This window comes from Episyrphus balteatus, chromosome 1 (assembly GCF_945859705.1).
Source record: "Episyrphus balteatus chromosome 1, idEpiBalt1.1, whole genome shotgun sequence".
Lineage (NCBI taxonomy): Eukaryota > Metazoa > Arthropoda > Insecta > Diptera > Syrphidae > Episyrphus > Episyrphus balteatus.
Genome location: NC_079134.1, coordinates 175368698 through 175387553, shown reverse-complemented (window position 1 = coordinate 175387553; position 18856 = coordinate 175368698). Strand labels below are relative to the sequence as shown.

Below are 18856 nucleotides of genomic sequence, written 5' to 3'. Positions count from 1 at the left end.
AAGTTTTAAAATTATTTACCTCTAATAAAAGATTAATATTTTATTCAAGTTTGTTAAAATTAAATTAAAAAAAAAAAAAAAAAAAAAATTAAGAAATAATATTTCTCTTGTGTGCCTCCTTCTTTATTCTTAAAACTTCGAAATCCTTTGAAATGAAAAGATATAAGAAATGTAAAGAAAAAAAAAAAAAATGAAAAGATTAAATTGTTTTAAGATGATATTTATTTATTTAGTACCTAAATAAAATTTACTTATGTTTATGTCATTGTATATGTTATAGAATTGAATAAAAAAAAAAATATTATTATAAAAATAATAAATAAAATTAAGTAAAACACCAAACAAAATGGTTTGATTAAAAACAACAAATGAAAAAAAAAAAAAAAATAAAAACAAACAAAACGACCCTATCATTATGATTATGACAATGCTTTAATTAAATCAATACAAAATTATATTAAATTAATATGAGAATTAAAACAATAAAAAAATAAACAAAAAAAAATATTATATGTAATATTAAGAAGAAAAATAAATCATACAAAAAATACTACACAATACACTTTTGGATAATTACAAAATATAAAATTCTACTTACCTACATTATAACAAAAAATAAAATCATTATAAACAAATTATAACTGTTAAATCCATTGATTGTGATTTGAATGAAAAAAAATATTGTAATTTATAGATGAAGAAAAAAAATATAATAATATAAAATCATAAGATACATTTTTGATGATTGGAAATACATTTCAACCTTTTCAAAAAAAAACAAAAAGACAAGCAGAAGAAGAATAAAAAATATCTTCCTTACGAATCACAAAAATTAAACAATAAAATATTTATTGCTATTTTGAATTTAATAAAAAAAAAGAAAAAAATATTTATGAAAAAGTATTAAACTGAAAAATTCTTGTGTTTTCTTTTAATTTTTCTGGACATATTCTGATAAGTTTTTTTTTTTGTTTGATTTAAAACTTGCCTCCAAAAAAGAAAACTTAAAGGCTTTTACCCAAGAGGTTGACCCTGAATAAAAAACCTATATAAAATGGATTCAACAAACCAACAGCAAAAAACAGATGGAAAGTTTGTACAATTCTGACTTCAAACTTGGTAATCTATTTTTGTTGGTTTCCTCGAAAATTGTTTTATGTCCCTGTAGGGGACATTGACATTATATTTTTTGGACTATAACAAGAGTTTTGTTTTATTAAGTTTGATGAACCTGAACATTAATCCGAATTAAAAAATGTTCTATCAACTCTCGTTTTTATATATTCCCGTTATAAAGTCTCAACAATCGATTTTTTGCTAATTTTTTTAAAGCATTTCCCTAGTGCTTGTATTACCCTTGAAAAAAAAAACTTAGGGCAGATTTGAAATCAGCAATGCCAAATTAGTAAAACAGAAACTTCATTAAACCAATAAAGTCGCAATTGAATTTACAAATGTAATTAACGGTTGGTACTTGCCATGTGACCAAAATGGAAAAGTTGGTTAGGTACATATGATTAAAAACGGTTCTAAAGATTTTGATTAAAAAAAAATATGGTTTTGAAATAAAAAAAAAATATTTTCTGAACCGTTTTAAGGGTTCTTACCATAGAACCGTTTATTTTACGCCTTTCTTCTAAGCGACACAACCGATTTCAATGAAAACTATTTTTGTACGAAAATGTTTAATTACTCTAATGTTAAAATTGAGAAAAATAAAAAAAAAATTGGTTAAAAAAAAACAGTTCAAAATTTTGTTTTTGAAAAATCAATTTTTTTTAAATCGAGTTATAGTCCAGTAATTTTAGGTTTTATCTGTGGAAAAATTCCTACTGGGCTCGATTTTGGTATAGACCTTCGTTACGGCGTTGTTATGAAGATGTGAAAAATCGACATTGATATCGCGTCCGCGTTAGAAGTTATAGAGGTCAAAAGGTCACGAAAATCAGTTTTTCGCATATATATCGTGACCTGTTGCTCGGAGGTCAATAGGGGTCTATAGAAAATCTGTTCGTCATAAAATTATTATTGCCAGTGGCAAAGTTATGATCCCCTCGCCATCGAGATCATAACAGGACAGAGTTAAGGGAAGAAAATTAAAGTTTTTTTTGAAAAAAAGTTTGAAAATTTTGTTATAAGAACTATTTTTTAAAACCCGGTTCTAATGATTATTAAATTTTTTTTCTCAAAATTCTTGGTTGTACAAGAAATTGAATAGCATACTTTGTTTGAAGGTCAAGACTATTTAAAGAGATGTTCTTATAACTTTAAGCCAAATTTTTCATTTATTAGTATTTTATTTTTATTATTTTTATACATATTTTCCTAAAAAATAATGTGTTTAAAGTAAAGAACAATGTTTTTTTGATACTATTAAGTGGGAAATGCAATAAGGAAGGGCTGAATTAACCGAGTTCTACAATACACGACTTTCATAAAAAAAAACTTTAAGGAAATTCTTGGAATTCCGATACTTTATGCAATTTTTCTAATCTAATACTCAAAAATTATAAGGTAAGTGTACCTATTTATGGGTTCAAATTTACACCTCCTATATGTAAACTTGTGTATAATATTTTTAACTTCAAGTAAAATCATCCAATGAACCCAAGTTTCCAAGACCGTATAAAACTAAAAATCAAAGTTAAAATTTTGTTTAAGGATCAGCATTTTATTTGACTTCTAACTTTGTGTCACAATATAATTAATCATTCGTATTTTTTGTTTATCATTTTCATTGTTTGCAAGGTTTTTATCATTTCTCTATTAAGTAGGTACACTGTCTAAATCTAAAAATTTAGTACTTTTCTATTTCGTAACTTTGTGTGTGTTTGCGTTTGTATTCGAATTTAAATTGATAATACATGATAGTTTTTTTGACATTTGTTATTTTTTTTTTTCATAGAACACAAAATATAGTTTTTTATTTTTTCTTTTCTTTTGTTTATTGTAAGTTAACTTAACTTTGTAGTTATAGTTAATTCGTTTCAAAGAACGTTGTATAATTTTTCTGCAATTCATAATTTTTTTTTTTTTTATAGTACAGAGCTGAATTTTTCTTATTTATCTAATTTTCATTTTGTTTGTTTGTAATTTCTAATATCAAATAAGAAATATAATTTATTTCTTATAATTTTACAAAAAGGCCGTCGTAAAGTCTTTTTACGTAATGTTTAAATTGTTTTATTTTTTTTTTTTTGTTTTTTTAATTTCATTTTTATTTATTCATTGTATGTTTATTTAACGTTTCTGGATTTCTTGTTTTGTTTAATATTTTTTTTAAATTTATTTAATGAACAAATTAAAAGTGTTTGAATTATTTGATATTTTTTTAGAGAAACTGTTTAAAAAAAAAATGATCAAATTGATTAGATTTTTCTTAGAAACAAGATAAAATCTTTGTATTTTTTATTTTATTTTTGAATTATGTAAAAATATATACGATTATGATTTGATTTTGAATTTTAAATGCTATTCTTTTGCATTTTATTTATAATTTATTTTTCTTAAATGTTAATATTTAAATTTTAGTTTTTTTTCAATTTAAAACATTTTTGAATCTTTAATAAATTTGGCTGAGAAAGATATAATTTTTAATGATCCTTTAAATAAAAAAAATTGCATTAAAAAAGAAATTTTAAACAAAAATAATTAAAAGTATTAGTTTTTAAAAATTGGTATTGTTTAAATTTCAATAACATATAAGTAAGTTTATATTATTAAAAAAATGTCAGCTTGGTATCCTTTATGTGACTAGTTTTACAACACTTGCAATGCCTTTCTTGAGTCTTTGCTTGCGGAGTTGATATTATTACTCATGAAGATTTATTTGTCTTAAACTTAAGTTTATTTTAAAAATAGTTTTTTTTTTTTTTTGTTGAAAATTAATAATTTGCCTTTGATATTGAAAAAAAAAAGTTACAAAATTAGAATCGATAGAAAACGTTAAAACTAAGCAATTAATAAAATTCATAGATAGGTAACTCAATTGCTTTTTAAATAATTGAAAACCTCAACATTGGAATGAAAATGAAAAAAAATTACAGTTTCGAGATCTTTATGTATTTTATTCAATATAATTATAAGAAAAGGCACTTATAATTAAAACATACTTTTGAGGACACCCTGTTTTTCAATATATTAATTAGTTTAAATAGTAAGAAGAAGAACCGATTTGGCTAACAAAAAATAAAATAAAGCTTAACCAAGCCAAGAGCTTGAGATTTCAAGATGTGTAGAGTGTAGACTAAAAAAAAAAAAACAAAAACAACTTAATTCTTAGGTGGGTTTTGTGTTAATGTTGTGCGAGCAGATACTACATAGCATCAATTTTATTTTAATTTTGGCATTTTTTTTTTAATTTTCTTTTTGAAAAATATATTTTCTCATTTTTGTGCAAGTATGCTAGATTGTATGATTTTTTTTTAATTATAATATAAACTTGGTAAATTTTTTTACACTTGAAGGATATTCACTTAAAGTCAAGTTAACCATACACGTATTAAATTAATGCATTTGTCTCAGGACATTCATCATTATTCCAAATCAAACAAAATAACCAACTTTGAAATGAAGTAAAATTTACAGCAATGTAAGCTTTCAAATTGATCTCTTAAATAAACTGCTTAACTTTAAGTAAATAACCATTAAGTTATATTTTTTTATTTTCAAATATTTTTTTTTTTTATTTCAAATGACCCAAGTTATATGATAATAATTGTTCAGTGCAATTTACCTTAAATTAATTTTTACTATGATAAATAATGAAATCGTCGTGCAATAGGCAATACCATATTTCATCATTGTTAAGTGTTAAATTTCAATGATTTTTTTTTCTCATATCTAGGATATAAAATGTTTTTTTTTTTTTTTTTTTTTATGCGCATTGTAAACAGATTAAAATTGTTTAGTTTGTGTTTGTGTTTTTTTTAGTAAAATTACAAAATCGTACAAGCTGATCCTTGCATAACTTCACTAATAAACATTGGTGTTCCAGCGCCAAGTCCACCATCTGTTTTTTGATGATCATTCTAAAAAAAAAAAGATAATGATTTATTAATATTTTTTATTCTGAGGATATATGTAACTGTTTTTATGTTAATAAACAAATAACTGGGTTATGTAAAGTTTTAGTTAAAATTATAATTTAAATACATTATAATTTTCAAAAAAAATTAAAAAAGAAAGAAAAACTTCCAAGACAGCATTTCGGTTACAAGCAAATATTGTGATTCTTTTCCCTGTGTTCAGAAGATTCTTTCTTAAATAGCTTTCATCGGAAGAATCGTTATTTGTTAGTTCCCATATTCCTTTCATGATAATAAATATTGTGGCACAACATGTTATACATGCGACACCAACTTTATTTCTTTTTTCTAACGCTTTCAGAAATATAAAGGTACGAAGAGATGAGCAGTTTTTTTTTACCGATGATTTTATTTATTAAAAATTAGATAAAATTCTCAATTTAAAAGAAATTTAAAGAATAACACTGGTCAACAAGGTTTTTGCCACAAGAACCAAAATATACTTTTCTAGTAGACCGCTACTTAAATTTTAAATATCTCGGGCAATAAAAGAGATATCGGAAAGATTTAGGTCCATTTTCTTCACTCGGAGTTGAACATAACTTGAGAATTTTTAATATAAAATTTCTCAAGTTGTGTTCAACTCCGAGTGAAGAAAATAACTGTATGAGTTCTACAGTAAATGGGGTATCCGGATCAACTCATCCAAATCGGAATTACTGTGCTTTAGACGAACAGGAGGACGAAGCATTCGGTCAGCTGCAAACTGTAGGAGCATCACACTTACACTACCTGATGGTACTAAATTGGCAGCCAAACGCAACGCGAAGTATTTAGGGATCAACTTTAACGAGCTCCTGAGGTTCAACCTTCACTCTAGGTCTGTCCTGAAAAAAGCCAACTACGCCTTCCATCGCCTTCACCCCCTGATGAAGAGAAGAAACGGATTAAGCCAACCAACGAAACTCCTGATCTACAAGCAGCTTCTACGACCTGTCATCGCCTATAGCTTTCCGGTATGGTATACCATTTCCAAGACAGCCATGAAGGAACTTCAAATTTTTGAGAGGAAAATCCTGAGGATCTGCACCGGACTTTACTTCGATCGACAGCGACAAAAATACTACAGCAACGAGCGACTTTACGAGGAAGCAAACATCATGACGTTGGAAAAGTATCTGCTGCAATCTGCAAAGAAATCTGTCGGAAGCATCGCCAACCACCCCAATCAGCTGATGAGAAGCATGAGAACCCAACAACGACATCCCGAACCCAGATACCTTAGTGCTTTGGATATTCTGGATGAGCACATAATCCCAACCGACAACGAGGAAGTAGTTTACTTTTACGCCGATACGCAATCGGCCTACTACCGCGGCTAAATGCCATACCACCCAACCCACCATTATCAATACCACAACTGGACAACCGGGACGGAACACCCCGAGGATAACCTAGTCAGCAGACTTGTAAAATTAAGCCTATTCATGTACTATATTTATATATATTTTATCTTTTATCCATTGTATAAGGTTAGGCCCCATATGTGCCAACAAATTTTATATCAATCAATGTATCTTATTAGAAATAAGTTAAGCTTAAGTCAATTGTATATAGTATGTTCAATAAAACAAAATTGAAAATCCGAGTGAAGAAAATGGACCTTAAACATTTTTTGAAAGAATAAAACTAGCTCTTATAGGCACCGGTTACAAATTTATTCATAATGAATTACTCCACCTCGCCTCGAAAACAGCCAAAATTACGTTTTTTGACATTTTCTAACGGTAATATTTCAAAAACGAAGACCAATTAAATTTTTCTGACTTCAGATTCGGATTCAGCACTAGAAAAGTATATTTTGGTTCTTGTAGCAAAAAAAAGTTAAATTTTGTTGACCAGTGTAATAGGACTTTAAACCAAGTTCTTTAATAATAGTTTTTTTTTTAATGGATAGGGGAAATTACATTTTTATTTTTTTATTGAGAGGATATGAATTGTATTCTGCTGCAGAAATATAATGGGTACGTAGTATTGTGGATTTAATCTTAATTTACTTATTTTTGACCCAAGGGTAGGGTTCAAGGGTTCATATTGATAAGTAGGTGAGGTACAGCAGAAAAAAAAAAGAAATTTCCTTGGAGAAGGTAAAGTTTTTGTTTATAACGGTATTACATCGTCATAAATATAATATATTATATATAATGTGGACAAAAATCCATTTTAAAATTGACATTTGGAAGTATTTTTGTTTTGCCATATTTTCCTTTAAACCCTACATTTTCAAGTGTTGAAGAATAGTTTGGTTATTTTCATAAAAATATTATAAGATAAGTCTTACTGATCTTAAATTAAAATTTTTTTTTATTTTACTGATAAAGAGTAGTTTGTTTTGAGGATTTATTTTGTAAGTGAATTGTTATTTTATTTAATAAAAATAATACGTGAACGACCTAGTGAAAAAAAATTCTCATACATAGCTATTTTAAAATAGTGGCCAGCAAAAAAAAAAAAAGAAAAAGTCGGAGCAAAAAATTGTAAGGTGAAGTCTCTAACTGAAATCTAGTTATAAACAATAATTATTATGTACTTGTATTTGAGATACACTGCGCGTCACTTGAATAGAAACAACAATTTTTCTTTAAAAAATAGCGATTGGCGCTTTGGTGAGGTAACTTAGTAGATTTTTAGTTTTGCATTTTCAAAGAGGAACTTTTAACAAACAATGTTGTAAAAACAAAAAACCCAAAACAGAAACCGTATGGCTACTAGTTGCGTTTTTTCGCATTACTTCACAAAAAACAGTGTTTTTTTTGCGTCACTTGAATAGAAACAAGCTCTTAAAATAGATAAAAATGATGAAAAATCATGGAAAACACTAATAATCCAGTCAAATAAGGGTTTAACCTCGGAATGAATGTTAGTAGAAATTTTTTTTGCTCAATATCTTCCTTTTGTCATTCTATAACATATCTCAAAAGTCTAGAAAAATCTCATGTCCGCTTGTCGCGATTTCAAGGCCAAATCGCGAAATGGAGATTTTCAAAATTAGCAAAAATAGGCTATGGTATTATATACACATATGATACATTATTTCAAGGTATTTTTTAATGCTGATTCCAAAAAATCTAAAATCAAGACAATCTGACGTCTCTGAAAAAAGTTATACCTGTTTTTCATCTGTCAACTCATATTATTATAACAGTTGCAAACTTACTGCCGAAAAACCCTTAAAAGTTATGGTAGATGAACCAAATTTTGCATGAAGATTTTAGAATCCATAATTATTAAAAATCAAAACTATCCATTACAAAAAATATATATACCTACGAAATAATGGTATTTTTTTATGAAGGGGCAAATTTTAGGATATGCACTAAAGAAGATTCTTGTTCATCTTAGGAATAAGTGCTAATAGGCTAATTTTTTCATTTTAATCTTTGTTTGGATATTCTTTAACTACCCTCAAAAATCTAAAAAAAATCTCATGTCCGCAAGTCCTAATTTTCTTGGTTGAAAATAAGGTGCAGATTTTAAAAATTTAATAAGAAAAGTTTAAATTTTTATATGTATACCAACATAAGCGACATGATTTAAAGGTATTTTTTAACACTTATTCCAACAAAACTCACAAACAAGTCAGTCTGACCATCCCTGAAAAGTAATGCACCTTATTCATGTTGATCTGACACAAATATCTGAAGTGCAGTTTTTCAATTTTTTAAAATCTGCACCTTATCTTTAAACCAAGAAAATTAGGACTTGCGGACATGAGATTTTTTTTAGATTTTTGAGGGTAGTTAAAGAATATCCAAACAAAGATTAAAATGAAAAAATTAGCCTATTAGCACTTATTCCTAAGATGAACAAGAATCTTCTTTAGTGCATATCCTAAAATTTGCCCCTTCATAAAAAAATACCATTATTTCGTAGGTATATATATTTTTTGTAATGGATAGTTTTGATTTTTAATAATTATGGATTCTAAAATCTTCATGCAAAATTTGGTTCATCTACCATAACTTTTAAGGGTTTTTCGGCAGTAAGTTTGCAACTGTTATAATAATATGAGTTGACAGATGAAAAACAGGTATAACTTTTTTCAGAGACGTCAGATTGTCTTGATTTTAGATTTTTTGGAATCAGCATTAAAAAATACCTTGAAATAATGTATCATATGTGTATATAATACCATAGCCTATTTTTACTAATTTTGAAAATCTCCATTTCCCGATTTGACCTTGAAATCGCGACAAGCGGACATGAGATTTTTCTAGACTTTTGAGATATGTTATAGAATGGCAAAAGGAAAATATTGAGCAAAAAAAATTTCTACTAACATTCATTCCGAGATTTACCCCTTTTTTCTCCTTATTTGACTGTATTATAATTTTAGTAAAGCAATATTAAACTTTGACATTATTTGCACATTATAACCAATTATGGGCTACGAGCTACCATTAGGCACCCCAGAAAATGCATAAATAGAAGCTAACATTGGAAATGCACTTGCACTATGCAAAATCGCGAAAAATATTGGAAAATTTGCCAAATTTGGATGAGAATTTTTTAAAATATCGTAAACTAGCGATTAAATAAAAAAAAAAAGAGTGTGTGTACACATGTACACTCGACTGAAGTTATACTTCTCATTCAGTATACATATATAAATGAATTTCATTTGATTTTTTTAATTTCTATTATTAAATTAATTAATCCACACTTCGTTTTTTACATTTTTATCAAGTGAACAATAAATTAATTCTTTCATCCTCCTTGCGTCCATGTAGTTTTCAATTTAATCTGTGAACTTTACTCATGTTGTGCGGTTCAGAACGTACTATATATGGTTAACGAAGGTAAATGATTGCGCATAAAATGTGCGATATGGTAATTTTATGAGAATTGTGTGTGCTTCAGCACTAGTAGTAGCAATATGGAACTTGCAGGGTTGCTACAAAGCTCAAAAGTGAGCTGAGCTCAGCTCGCAGCTCAGCTCAAATTTTGAGCTAGCTCACTTTTGAGATATGTACCATAGCTCAGCTCATTTGAGCTGAGCTGAAAGTGAGCTGAGCTGATGGTTGAGCTGAGCTGTTGGGTGAGCTAAGGTAAAGTGAGCTGAGCTGAGCTGTGATGGGTGAGAGGATACATTGATTTTTATTTGGAAAGTATAATGAAATATGAAGATATTTTAAACTTTTATATAACACCATAGCTTAAGATGTTTGGTTCTAGTTATTAATGGAATTATTTTAACACATAGATATTTTTATAAATAAGACAGATAATTTTTCGTGATCTTTTCTCTTGGTGTTTTTGATAGTAAATATATTTCTATTTTTTTTAGTAAAATATTTCTTTTTTTATCATAAAAAAAATTCCGGTACAATCCGGTTTTTCGACTTTTTTCAAAATTCCGAGAAAATCGCGTTTGAAAGTTGGGGTAAATTTTTTTTTCGAAAAATCCCCGAATCTTTAAACGCTCCTGGAAGCTAAACCACTTTAGAGCAATTTTTGGGAGTGATGCCAAATGATAGCTTGTGTCATGGGCCTACGCTTTGCACATTATCAGATTTTTAAAAAATCGCCTTCCATGTTAAACCACCACATCATGCCTTTTTTTTCAGAATCGCGCCTATTTTTTTTACTTTTAAGTTCTCCCGGTTTGAGAACGCGTGGACCTACAGGAATGGGAGTTGTACCCAAATGTAGGTTAGAGTCCCCGCTATCTTTTGGCATCAAAAATTGTATTTTCATTTTCTTCAAAATTCCGCGATATAGGCATTGGAACGCTTTGATCTAGAGTGGTGCCATATGAAAGCTTATATTCTCAGCTAGCCGATAGTGGTATAATCCGGTTTTTCGATTTTTTTCAAAATTCCGAGAAAATCGCGTTTGAAAGTTGGGGTAAAATTTTTTTTCGAAAAATCCCCGAATCTTTGAACGCTCCTGGAAGCTAAACCGCTTGAGAGCAATTTTTGGGAGTGATGCCAAATGATAGCATGTGTCATGGGCCTACGCTTTGCACATTGTCAGATTTAAAAAAAATCGCCTTCCATGTTAAACCGCCACATCATGCCTATTTTTTCAGAATCGTGCCTATTTTTTTTTTACTTTTAAGTTCTCCCGGTTTGAGAGCGCGTGGACCTACAGGGATGGGAATTGTACCCAAATGTAGGTTAAAGTCCCCGCTACCTTTTGGCATCAAAAAATATTATTTTTATTTTCTTCAAAATTCCGCGATATAGGCGTTGGAACGCTTTGATCTAAAGATAGGGGAGTGGTGCCATATGAAAGCTTATATTCTCAGCTAGCCGATAGTGGTATAATCCGGTTTTTCGATTTTTTTCAAAATTCCGAGAAAATCGCGTTTGAAAGTTGGGGTAAAATTTTTTTTCGAAAAATCCCCGAATCTTTGAATGCTCCTGGAAGCTAAACCGCTTGAGAGCAATTTTTGGGAGTGATACCCAATGATAGCTTGTGTCATGGGCCTACGCTTTGCACATTCTCAGATTTTTAAAAAATCATCTTCCATGTTAAACCGCCACATCATACCTATTTTTTCAGAATCGGGCTTAACTTTTTTTTTACCTTTAAGTTCACCCAGTTTGAGAACGCGTGCACCTACAGGGATGGGAGTTGTACCCAAATGTAGGTTAGAGTCCTCGCTACCTTTTGGCATCAAAAAATTTTTTTTCATTTTTTTCAAAATTCCGAGATATAGGCGTTGGAAGTTGGGGCGCTCACTTTCAGCTCAGCTCACTTTCAGCTCAGCTCAAATGAGCTAAGCTATGGTACCTAGCTCAAATTTGAGCTGAGCTGTGAGCTGAGCTGAAATGTGAGCTTTTTGCAACCCTGGCAACTTGCCACATGGAAATTACCACATGCAACTTGCCACACGCAACTTGCCACATGCAACTTGCCACACGCAACTTGCCACATACAACTTGCCACATGCAACTTGCCATATACGACTTGCCACATGCAACTTGCCTCATGAAACATGTAACTTGCAACGTGTTGTGTGTTTTATGTTTGCCGTACTGCGGCGTACTGCATTTTTAAATACTAAAGTACTGCCTACTCTAAAGGTGAAACGACAGCCCTGCTACCCAGGGTGATCGCGTCATAATCCCTTTGACATTCTTGTCAAAAAGTAAATTTTCATACCCACCCTCCCATAAGAAGTATAACTTCAATAAGACAGGTAAGACCCAAATCAAGAGCAGAGAAAAAATAATTTAAAAACTAGCTGCAACTCCATTCACTTTGCCGCTAAAATCGGTCAAAAACGTGGTGTTAGTGCGATGGTAATGTGTTGGTTTGTTCCATCATGGAAGTTATAAAAGGTGCACAACATTAAAAAAAGCCTCAAAATGCAAAATAACAACATTTTTAGTTCTACTAAGATTACATTAAAGTAAACTATTTTATAGTTGCATTCGAACTGAAAAGAAGTGAGGTAAAGAATGGTTTTTTAAAGGAAAACATACCAACTCAGATGGACCATGTTAATATTAGTGCTATTTCATTGGTTTATTAAAGAATAACGTTTATCGCATCGCCACCAAAGGGCACTTAAATGTGTTATAGTAATACGCTTTGTTTTTATGATGTGCAATAGCAAAATTGAAGCTTCACGCTTCGAAAAAAGATGCAAACTTTTACAAAGAAATAATGGTAGAAGCTCTTGGGAAGTTTAGGAACATGGAAGAACAACCGTCTTAGAGATTGCACAAGGATAGTTCCAGAAAAAACAACGCAATAGAAACAAAACAGATGCATTCCGGATGAAAACCAAAGTTTATTTCACTTATTCAATCCTTAAAGTGTAGAAAATGTCATTTACTTAATTTGTAAGAATTTACCAAACACTTTTATCACTTTCTCCAATCCACGATTGTGTACAGTACAGTGCCTAATTGTAGCTCGTAGCCCATAATTGTTTATAGTGTGCAAATAATGTAAAAGCTTAATATTGCTTTACTAAAATTAGTGTTTTCCATGATTTTTCATCATTTTTATCTAATTTAAGAGCTTGTTTCTATTCAAGTGACGCAAAAAAACACTGTTTTTTGTGGTTTTTTGTTTTTACAACATTGTTTGTTAAAAGTTCCTCTTTGAAAATGCAAAACCAAAAATCTACTAAGTTACCTCACCAAAGCGCCAATCGCTATTTTCTAAAGAAATATTGTTGTTTCTATTCAAGTGACGCGGAGTGTATCACAAATTTCTTTTTCCAATATCTTTGAGAAAAAAAATAGTTTTAAAAAAAAGAACCTAAATGTATTTAGGACTATAAAATATTGCGTTTTTAGATTGCATAAGAAGATTTGCAAGAAAAAATTTTTACAGTGGTGTAAGTCAAATGTACCAAAAAAAAAATGGTTTAAAACTTTTTGAAACTGTTCTATTTTAAGCCTATATGTACAAGTACATATATATATGTTTTCTGATTTGAATTTAATGTTCTAAAAAAATAGGACGTATACACCCTAGTGACCGTTGTCTTTAAATTCTTCTTTTGTTGATTAACTGCATTATTACAAAATTTTTTTTTCAATATTTAATATCAATTCGACTTTAATCTTTAATATCAAATTTTACTGGATAACTGCATTATTGGAAAATTATTTATAATTTGTTTTGAGGATGCACTGTTTTCCGAGTTAAACTTAATTTTTATAAAAATAGTACGTACACGCCCAAAGGACCTTATCTTAATAATTCTATTTGTAGTAGTCTATGCTTTTGCTGCTTAATTTCATTATTGGAATGTTATTTTTGTGAATCTAAAATTTAATTAATTTAAGTTAAATTAAAAGAAATAGTACGTATACACCCTAGTGACTTCAATCTTATAATTATAATTTAACATTGTTGAAAGAGTGATTTAAGTGGATTGTTAATTAAATTTTATAAAAAAAAAAAGTACGTATACACCATAGTGACCTTAATTGTATAATTCTCCTTTTACTTGTTGAAAAACTATAATAACAACTTACATCATCAAACTCGCAATCAAAGTAGTGACTTTGACACTCCATGCATCGACATTGATCCGACATTTTGCACGTTATACCCCATTGCTTGGATATGGCTTTGTAAATTTCCTTCGATGATTTGTTACTTATAATTTCCGATCTCTCCTGCTGTTGTGAATAATTTCCACTCATTTGACTCATTTGATTTGAGTCCCAGCCACCGTCACTTTCACTGTCACTTTGCTGATTCTCTTGGTTCTCTGAGTACTCTGGCGGAGGTTGATTCTGCTGTGATTCGTCGTGATTGCTACAATCCAAGTCCTGTTGCTGGTTATTTTGGTTATGATGAGCTTCTAAATGAAAATTAAAAAATTAGGATAGAAAATTGCATTACTATTTTAAAACTTACCATGCATTAAAGGATCACAGAATCCTGAATTATCCGAACTATGACAGGCACTACCGCTACAATCGTCTAACAAATTCTCCTCTGACGAAGGTGCCGTCATTCTAGAAATTAAATATTCAGTTGAATCAATTGATTCCTTGCGATTGTCAGGTTCGTTATCGTCGTCTTCTTCTTCCTGCACGACGACGTTGTTACAATGGTTCTGACTCTGCTGATTGTTGTTGTTGTGAGCGTCCTCAGAGATATGTTCATTTGATTCAGTGTTCTCAGTGCAATCAGGATCTGTGCATTGATTTTCTATCTGTTCGCATGAAGTTCTTCCCGATGTACTCTTTCGAATGTTGGAAGATTGATCCCCAGCACTGTCACGACCGCTACAACCGTCTTCAGCGGACAATGTTAGTCGACTACCTAAGTCGAGACTGTTTGCAAGGCGTGTGTTCTTCAGGAATAATTTAAAACCCACCAGAAAATAGAAGAAGAAAATAAGACAACAAAGTTAAGCATCAGTATAGACTATGAACAGCCATCAACGTTCGTATTAACACCGTGTCGTCGCCTATGACACATTAGGACAATTTCACCATGCTTCAAGGAATCAATTTACAGAAAAAAAAAGAAAAAAATTAAAATTAAACTCACTTCCTCAAGAACGTGTTCGTAAGAAGGCGGTGGGCTCTTCGGCACAGGACTTTCTGATGTGCACTGGGTTATGGTGGGATTCAAATATCCTGCAAAAATATGAATGAATAAATTTTAACCTTAAATCATTATCAAAGAAAAAAAGAAAAAAAAGTAACGTTCTTGTCATCACATTGACTTCTGAGGTCACCAACATCACTTCAAAACTCTCATCGTGTCATCATCATTGTCGCCATCTGAACCATCAACATAATTTACATATATGTATAAGTCAAGTCATGAGATGAAGGCTTTTATATGGATGTGAAAGTGCAACTTTAGTATTCAATGGGTCATGTTTGTACTGTGGGTGGAGTTTTTTTTTTTAGCTTTTGCAGAACTAAGTTACGCCCACACCTGCTCATATTAAAAAAATAAAAAAAATTATAATTTCGAAAGGAGTTGAAGATACAGCCGGAGGGTATGTGTACTTCTTTTCATATGCCTAACACTTGGCTTTTTGCAGTTTTTGCTTTATTAAGAAAACTAGCATACTATAGCCGGTGGCTGATGATGATGAAATGGGGTGACCATACGTGGGAAATTAGATTTGTTAAAGAATAAAAAAAGTAAGTACTAAAAAAACTTGTTTCTTATGACTTTCGAAAAGAGATACAATATTATTGAGGTAAATTAGAAGCATAAGGGGATATAATATTTCAACTTTCATGACGAAGAAGGCTAAAAACTCCGACATGGGTGAAGTGTAGGATTAAACTAGGATTAAACTATTCCAGCAGCCGATAATCTGGTTTGGAGTTGGGAGTATTCACCAACTCATCTGTCAAATTCAATTGAAAGATAGCATTACGAAGGAATGAAACCTCTAAACTGCGCTAACTATTTTATAGAGACATCAGCTTCCGGAACATAGCCTGTAAGATCGCATGTGTTTTCTGAACGTCTAAAGCTCTTCATCTACAATCTGATGAGAATTTATAAATCTAGGCCTCTAAGAAATAACTCTGGAACATCAAACATTCATTGATATAAATAAGCCAAAAAAAAGGTGGGTCGTTTTTGGGTTTTTTTTTCGAATTTCAAATCGTAATAGCGCGGAAAAGTAGTGCAGGGTGAAGACTAAGAAGGGGTTTTTTTTGTTTAAGTTAGCACCTTTTTTACATCTTTCCTTCCTATTAATATTCTATAACGTTGATTATTTTGGCGTTAATTTGCCAATTATGTTTTTATGAAAATAAATAGGAAAGATGTAAAAAAGGTGCTTTAAACAAAAAAAAAATCCAAAAAAAGCATAAAATGACATTTCGTCAAGAAATGACCGTGAAAATTTTAGGTTTTTTTTTATTTTTAGCAATTTTTTGAAGGTTTCAAAAAATCTCAAACTTGTAGAACATATCGCTCATTTACTTGAACACTGTCATAACTCAAAAATTACTTGTTTTTCAGAAAACGAGTTTCAAAATTAGCAATTAGCAGTGATCTTTTTTTTATATGTAAAAAATTAGTTTCTAAAACAAAACTAGTGCTCCTTCCCTGTCAATTTTTAATGTTAACAAATGAGTTTTTGCAGGAATAACTCAAAACTCGTGATTCAAGTAAATGAGCGACCATGGCCATAACCAACATGCACATAAGAGTGGTCCTTAGGAATAAAAAATTGGTTCCAAATCCGGAAAAAAAATGCAATAATTTTTTCAAATTTTTATTCCTAACCCTTCCTGACCCTAATTCATTAAGAAGTGTTTTTTTTTTTTTAATTTTTGATATTTCATCATTTGCTTTTAAAGGGAAAAAAATGACAGTTTATATAGCCTCTTCAAAAAAATAGTGGCGCCCTCTTTACTATTATACTTTCATACGGTATAATACGTATAATTCTTTCATACCTATTATATGTACATATAATAATCAAAGATCCATCTTTTGTGTCCAACACTGGACACAGAATATCACCCCTGCTCTAGTAACAACCAGTACAAGCTTCTTATCAAAATAGGACCAGGAAGGGTTAGAGATATAAAAAATATGAAAAAAATAGGGAATTTTTTAATTTTTTTTTCGACTTGATTACTGGGCGTCGCACTCAATTTTAGAAAAAGATTAAAATAAGGACCACCCTAATGTACATCCATTTGTTATACTAAAGTGATTTTTAACCGAATAACAGAAAAAGTAAGTTTTTTTTTTCCCAAGTTTTTTTTATCTTTTTTCTTCAACAATAATTGAAATTTATTTTGTAGATAGATAAAAGGCAGGAATATATTTGGGGCAGTTTGATTTTTTGAAATTATGTTCTTTTTCTTTACCTTCGAAACACTTGAAGTCACCTATGTAAATAGATAATGCAAATTTCTAAACGTACCTTGGATATTTTATTCATTGTGTCAACTGTTATCAATTTAGTTTTGATGAATGAGCCTATTTTAAATTGATGTTTAATGACCCTGTCTGGATTAGTTCAAAACAGGATTTTCTACTCTTGCTTTATTAAGAATAAGAACATCTTAGCACAGAATTGTGAAAAAAGTCAAATGTGGTTTTTGTTGAATTATGTTCTCACGCAGGGTCGGACTGGCCATATAACTGACTTGGCGATTGCCTTCAGCTATCCCATAGTTACAAAATAAAAATACATACAGAACATGTAAAAAACAAGTACAAATACAAATTTCAAACAAATGCAGGCCCTTACTCTAACTTTTTGAAAGTTATATTTATAATCATATAAGAAGTTAAAAGGTTTGGTGCCCGAGGGGTGTAGAATTGGACATACCCTTGTACCGGGGTAGTGCCCCAGGGCTCCTACGTGTATATGCCAGGGCCACACGCTAGATTGTATTTAGGGAAGAAACGGGATGTAAGAAATAAACAACGAAACAAACAGATACCTATATGATGTGCACTCAGTTTCCTTATTTTCACCTAAGATATCTATCTTAAAGACTTGAATCAACAGAAACAGGATTCAAATTAAAGGGTTTTTCGCGTACCGTACTTGTCCTCGTCCTCGGCGATCTTTTGTGAGCTTTTCATTACCTATAGGGGCCCCAAAATAAGTAATGAATGTCTGCAACATGTTTTTTTTCACCAATTAAATTCGTAAAGAAAATGAGAGCGAACGTTTTCAGTTCAAACAAAACTCTGAATTTCTGAATGAATGCAAACAATCCGAACTAAAATTCAGAACTTTTGGAAATAAAAAAAAATTTTTTAAAGGAAAGAACAAGAGTCTCATAAACCTTTTTTATTTCTTAAATTAGAACATGATTATTTTAATTAATTCTTTTGTCTATAAGTCCAAAAGACTCGAACCTAGCATAACTCGACTTAAGCAAAAGAAATAATATGTAGTAATAAAACATACATCTAACTTCTAAACTTGGAATCGGATAAGAAACAGTTCACCTGTAACTAAGTCGATTTTAAAATCATAACGTTATTTAAATTTGGAAGTGAGATGTATTATGTAGGTATATTTTATTTTTTGTTAAAATAAAGTTATCGCTAAATTCGGGTCTATCACTGAGGCTGAGGGCTATTGTCTATTTGCAGTTGCAAGTTCAACAATTTGAAAATCATTATAGAGGAAGTTATTCCGCTTTTTAATAAAATTTTCAAATCTATGAAGAATTTTCAACTTTTATCATTTTGCCACCTGGGCCCCTATGCCCCAGTCCGACCCTGTTCTCACGATTCTTTCCGCTCAAAGAAATCAAAAGTTATTGTTATTTTCGTATATATAGTGCAATAATAGTGTTATGGATGGTTTGTTGTTTGAGAAAGCTTTTTTGATT

General features: G+C 30.3%; 1 protein-coding gene across 3 annotated transcripts in view; it reads right to left on the bottom strand.

Annotated features, from left to right (window-relative positions):
* Positions 1–4182: 4182 nt before the first annotated feature.
* Positions 4183–18856, bottom strand: part of LOC129906340 (probable WRKY transcription factor protein 1) — a 28950-nt gene continuing 14276 nt past the window's right edge. For all 3 annotated transcript variants that reach the window (XM_055982070.1, XM_055982069.1, XM_055982071.1), the window contains 4 exons: positions 15063–15151; positions 14421–14862; positions 14033–14364; positions 4183–5030 (listed from right to left, as the gene is read on the bottom strand). In XM_055982070.1, coding sequence (XP_055838045.1) covers positions 4938–5030; positions 14033–14364; positions 14421–14862; positions 15063–15151 — 956 coding nt within the window. In that variant the 3' untranslated portion in view covers positions 4183–4937. The remainder of the gene's footprint in view (positions 5031–14032; positions 14365–14420; positions 14863–15062; positions 15152–18856) is intronic.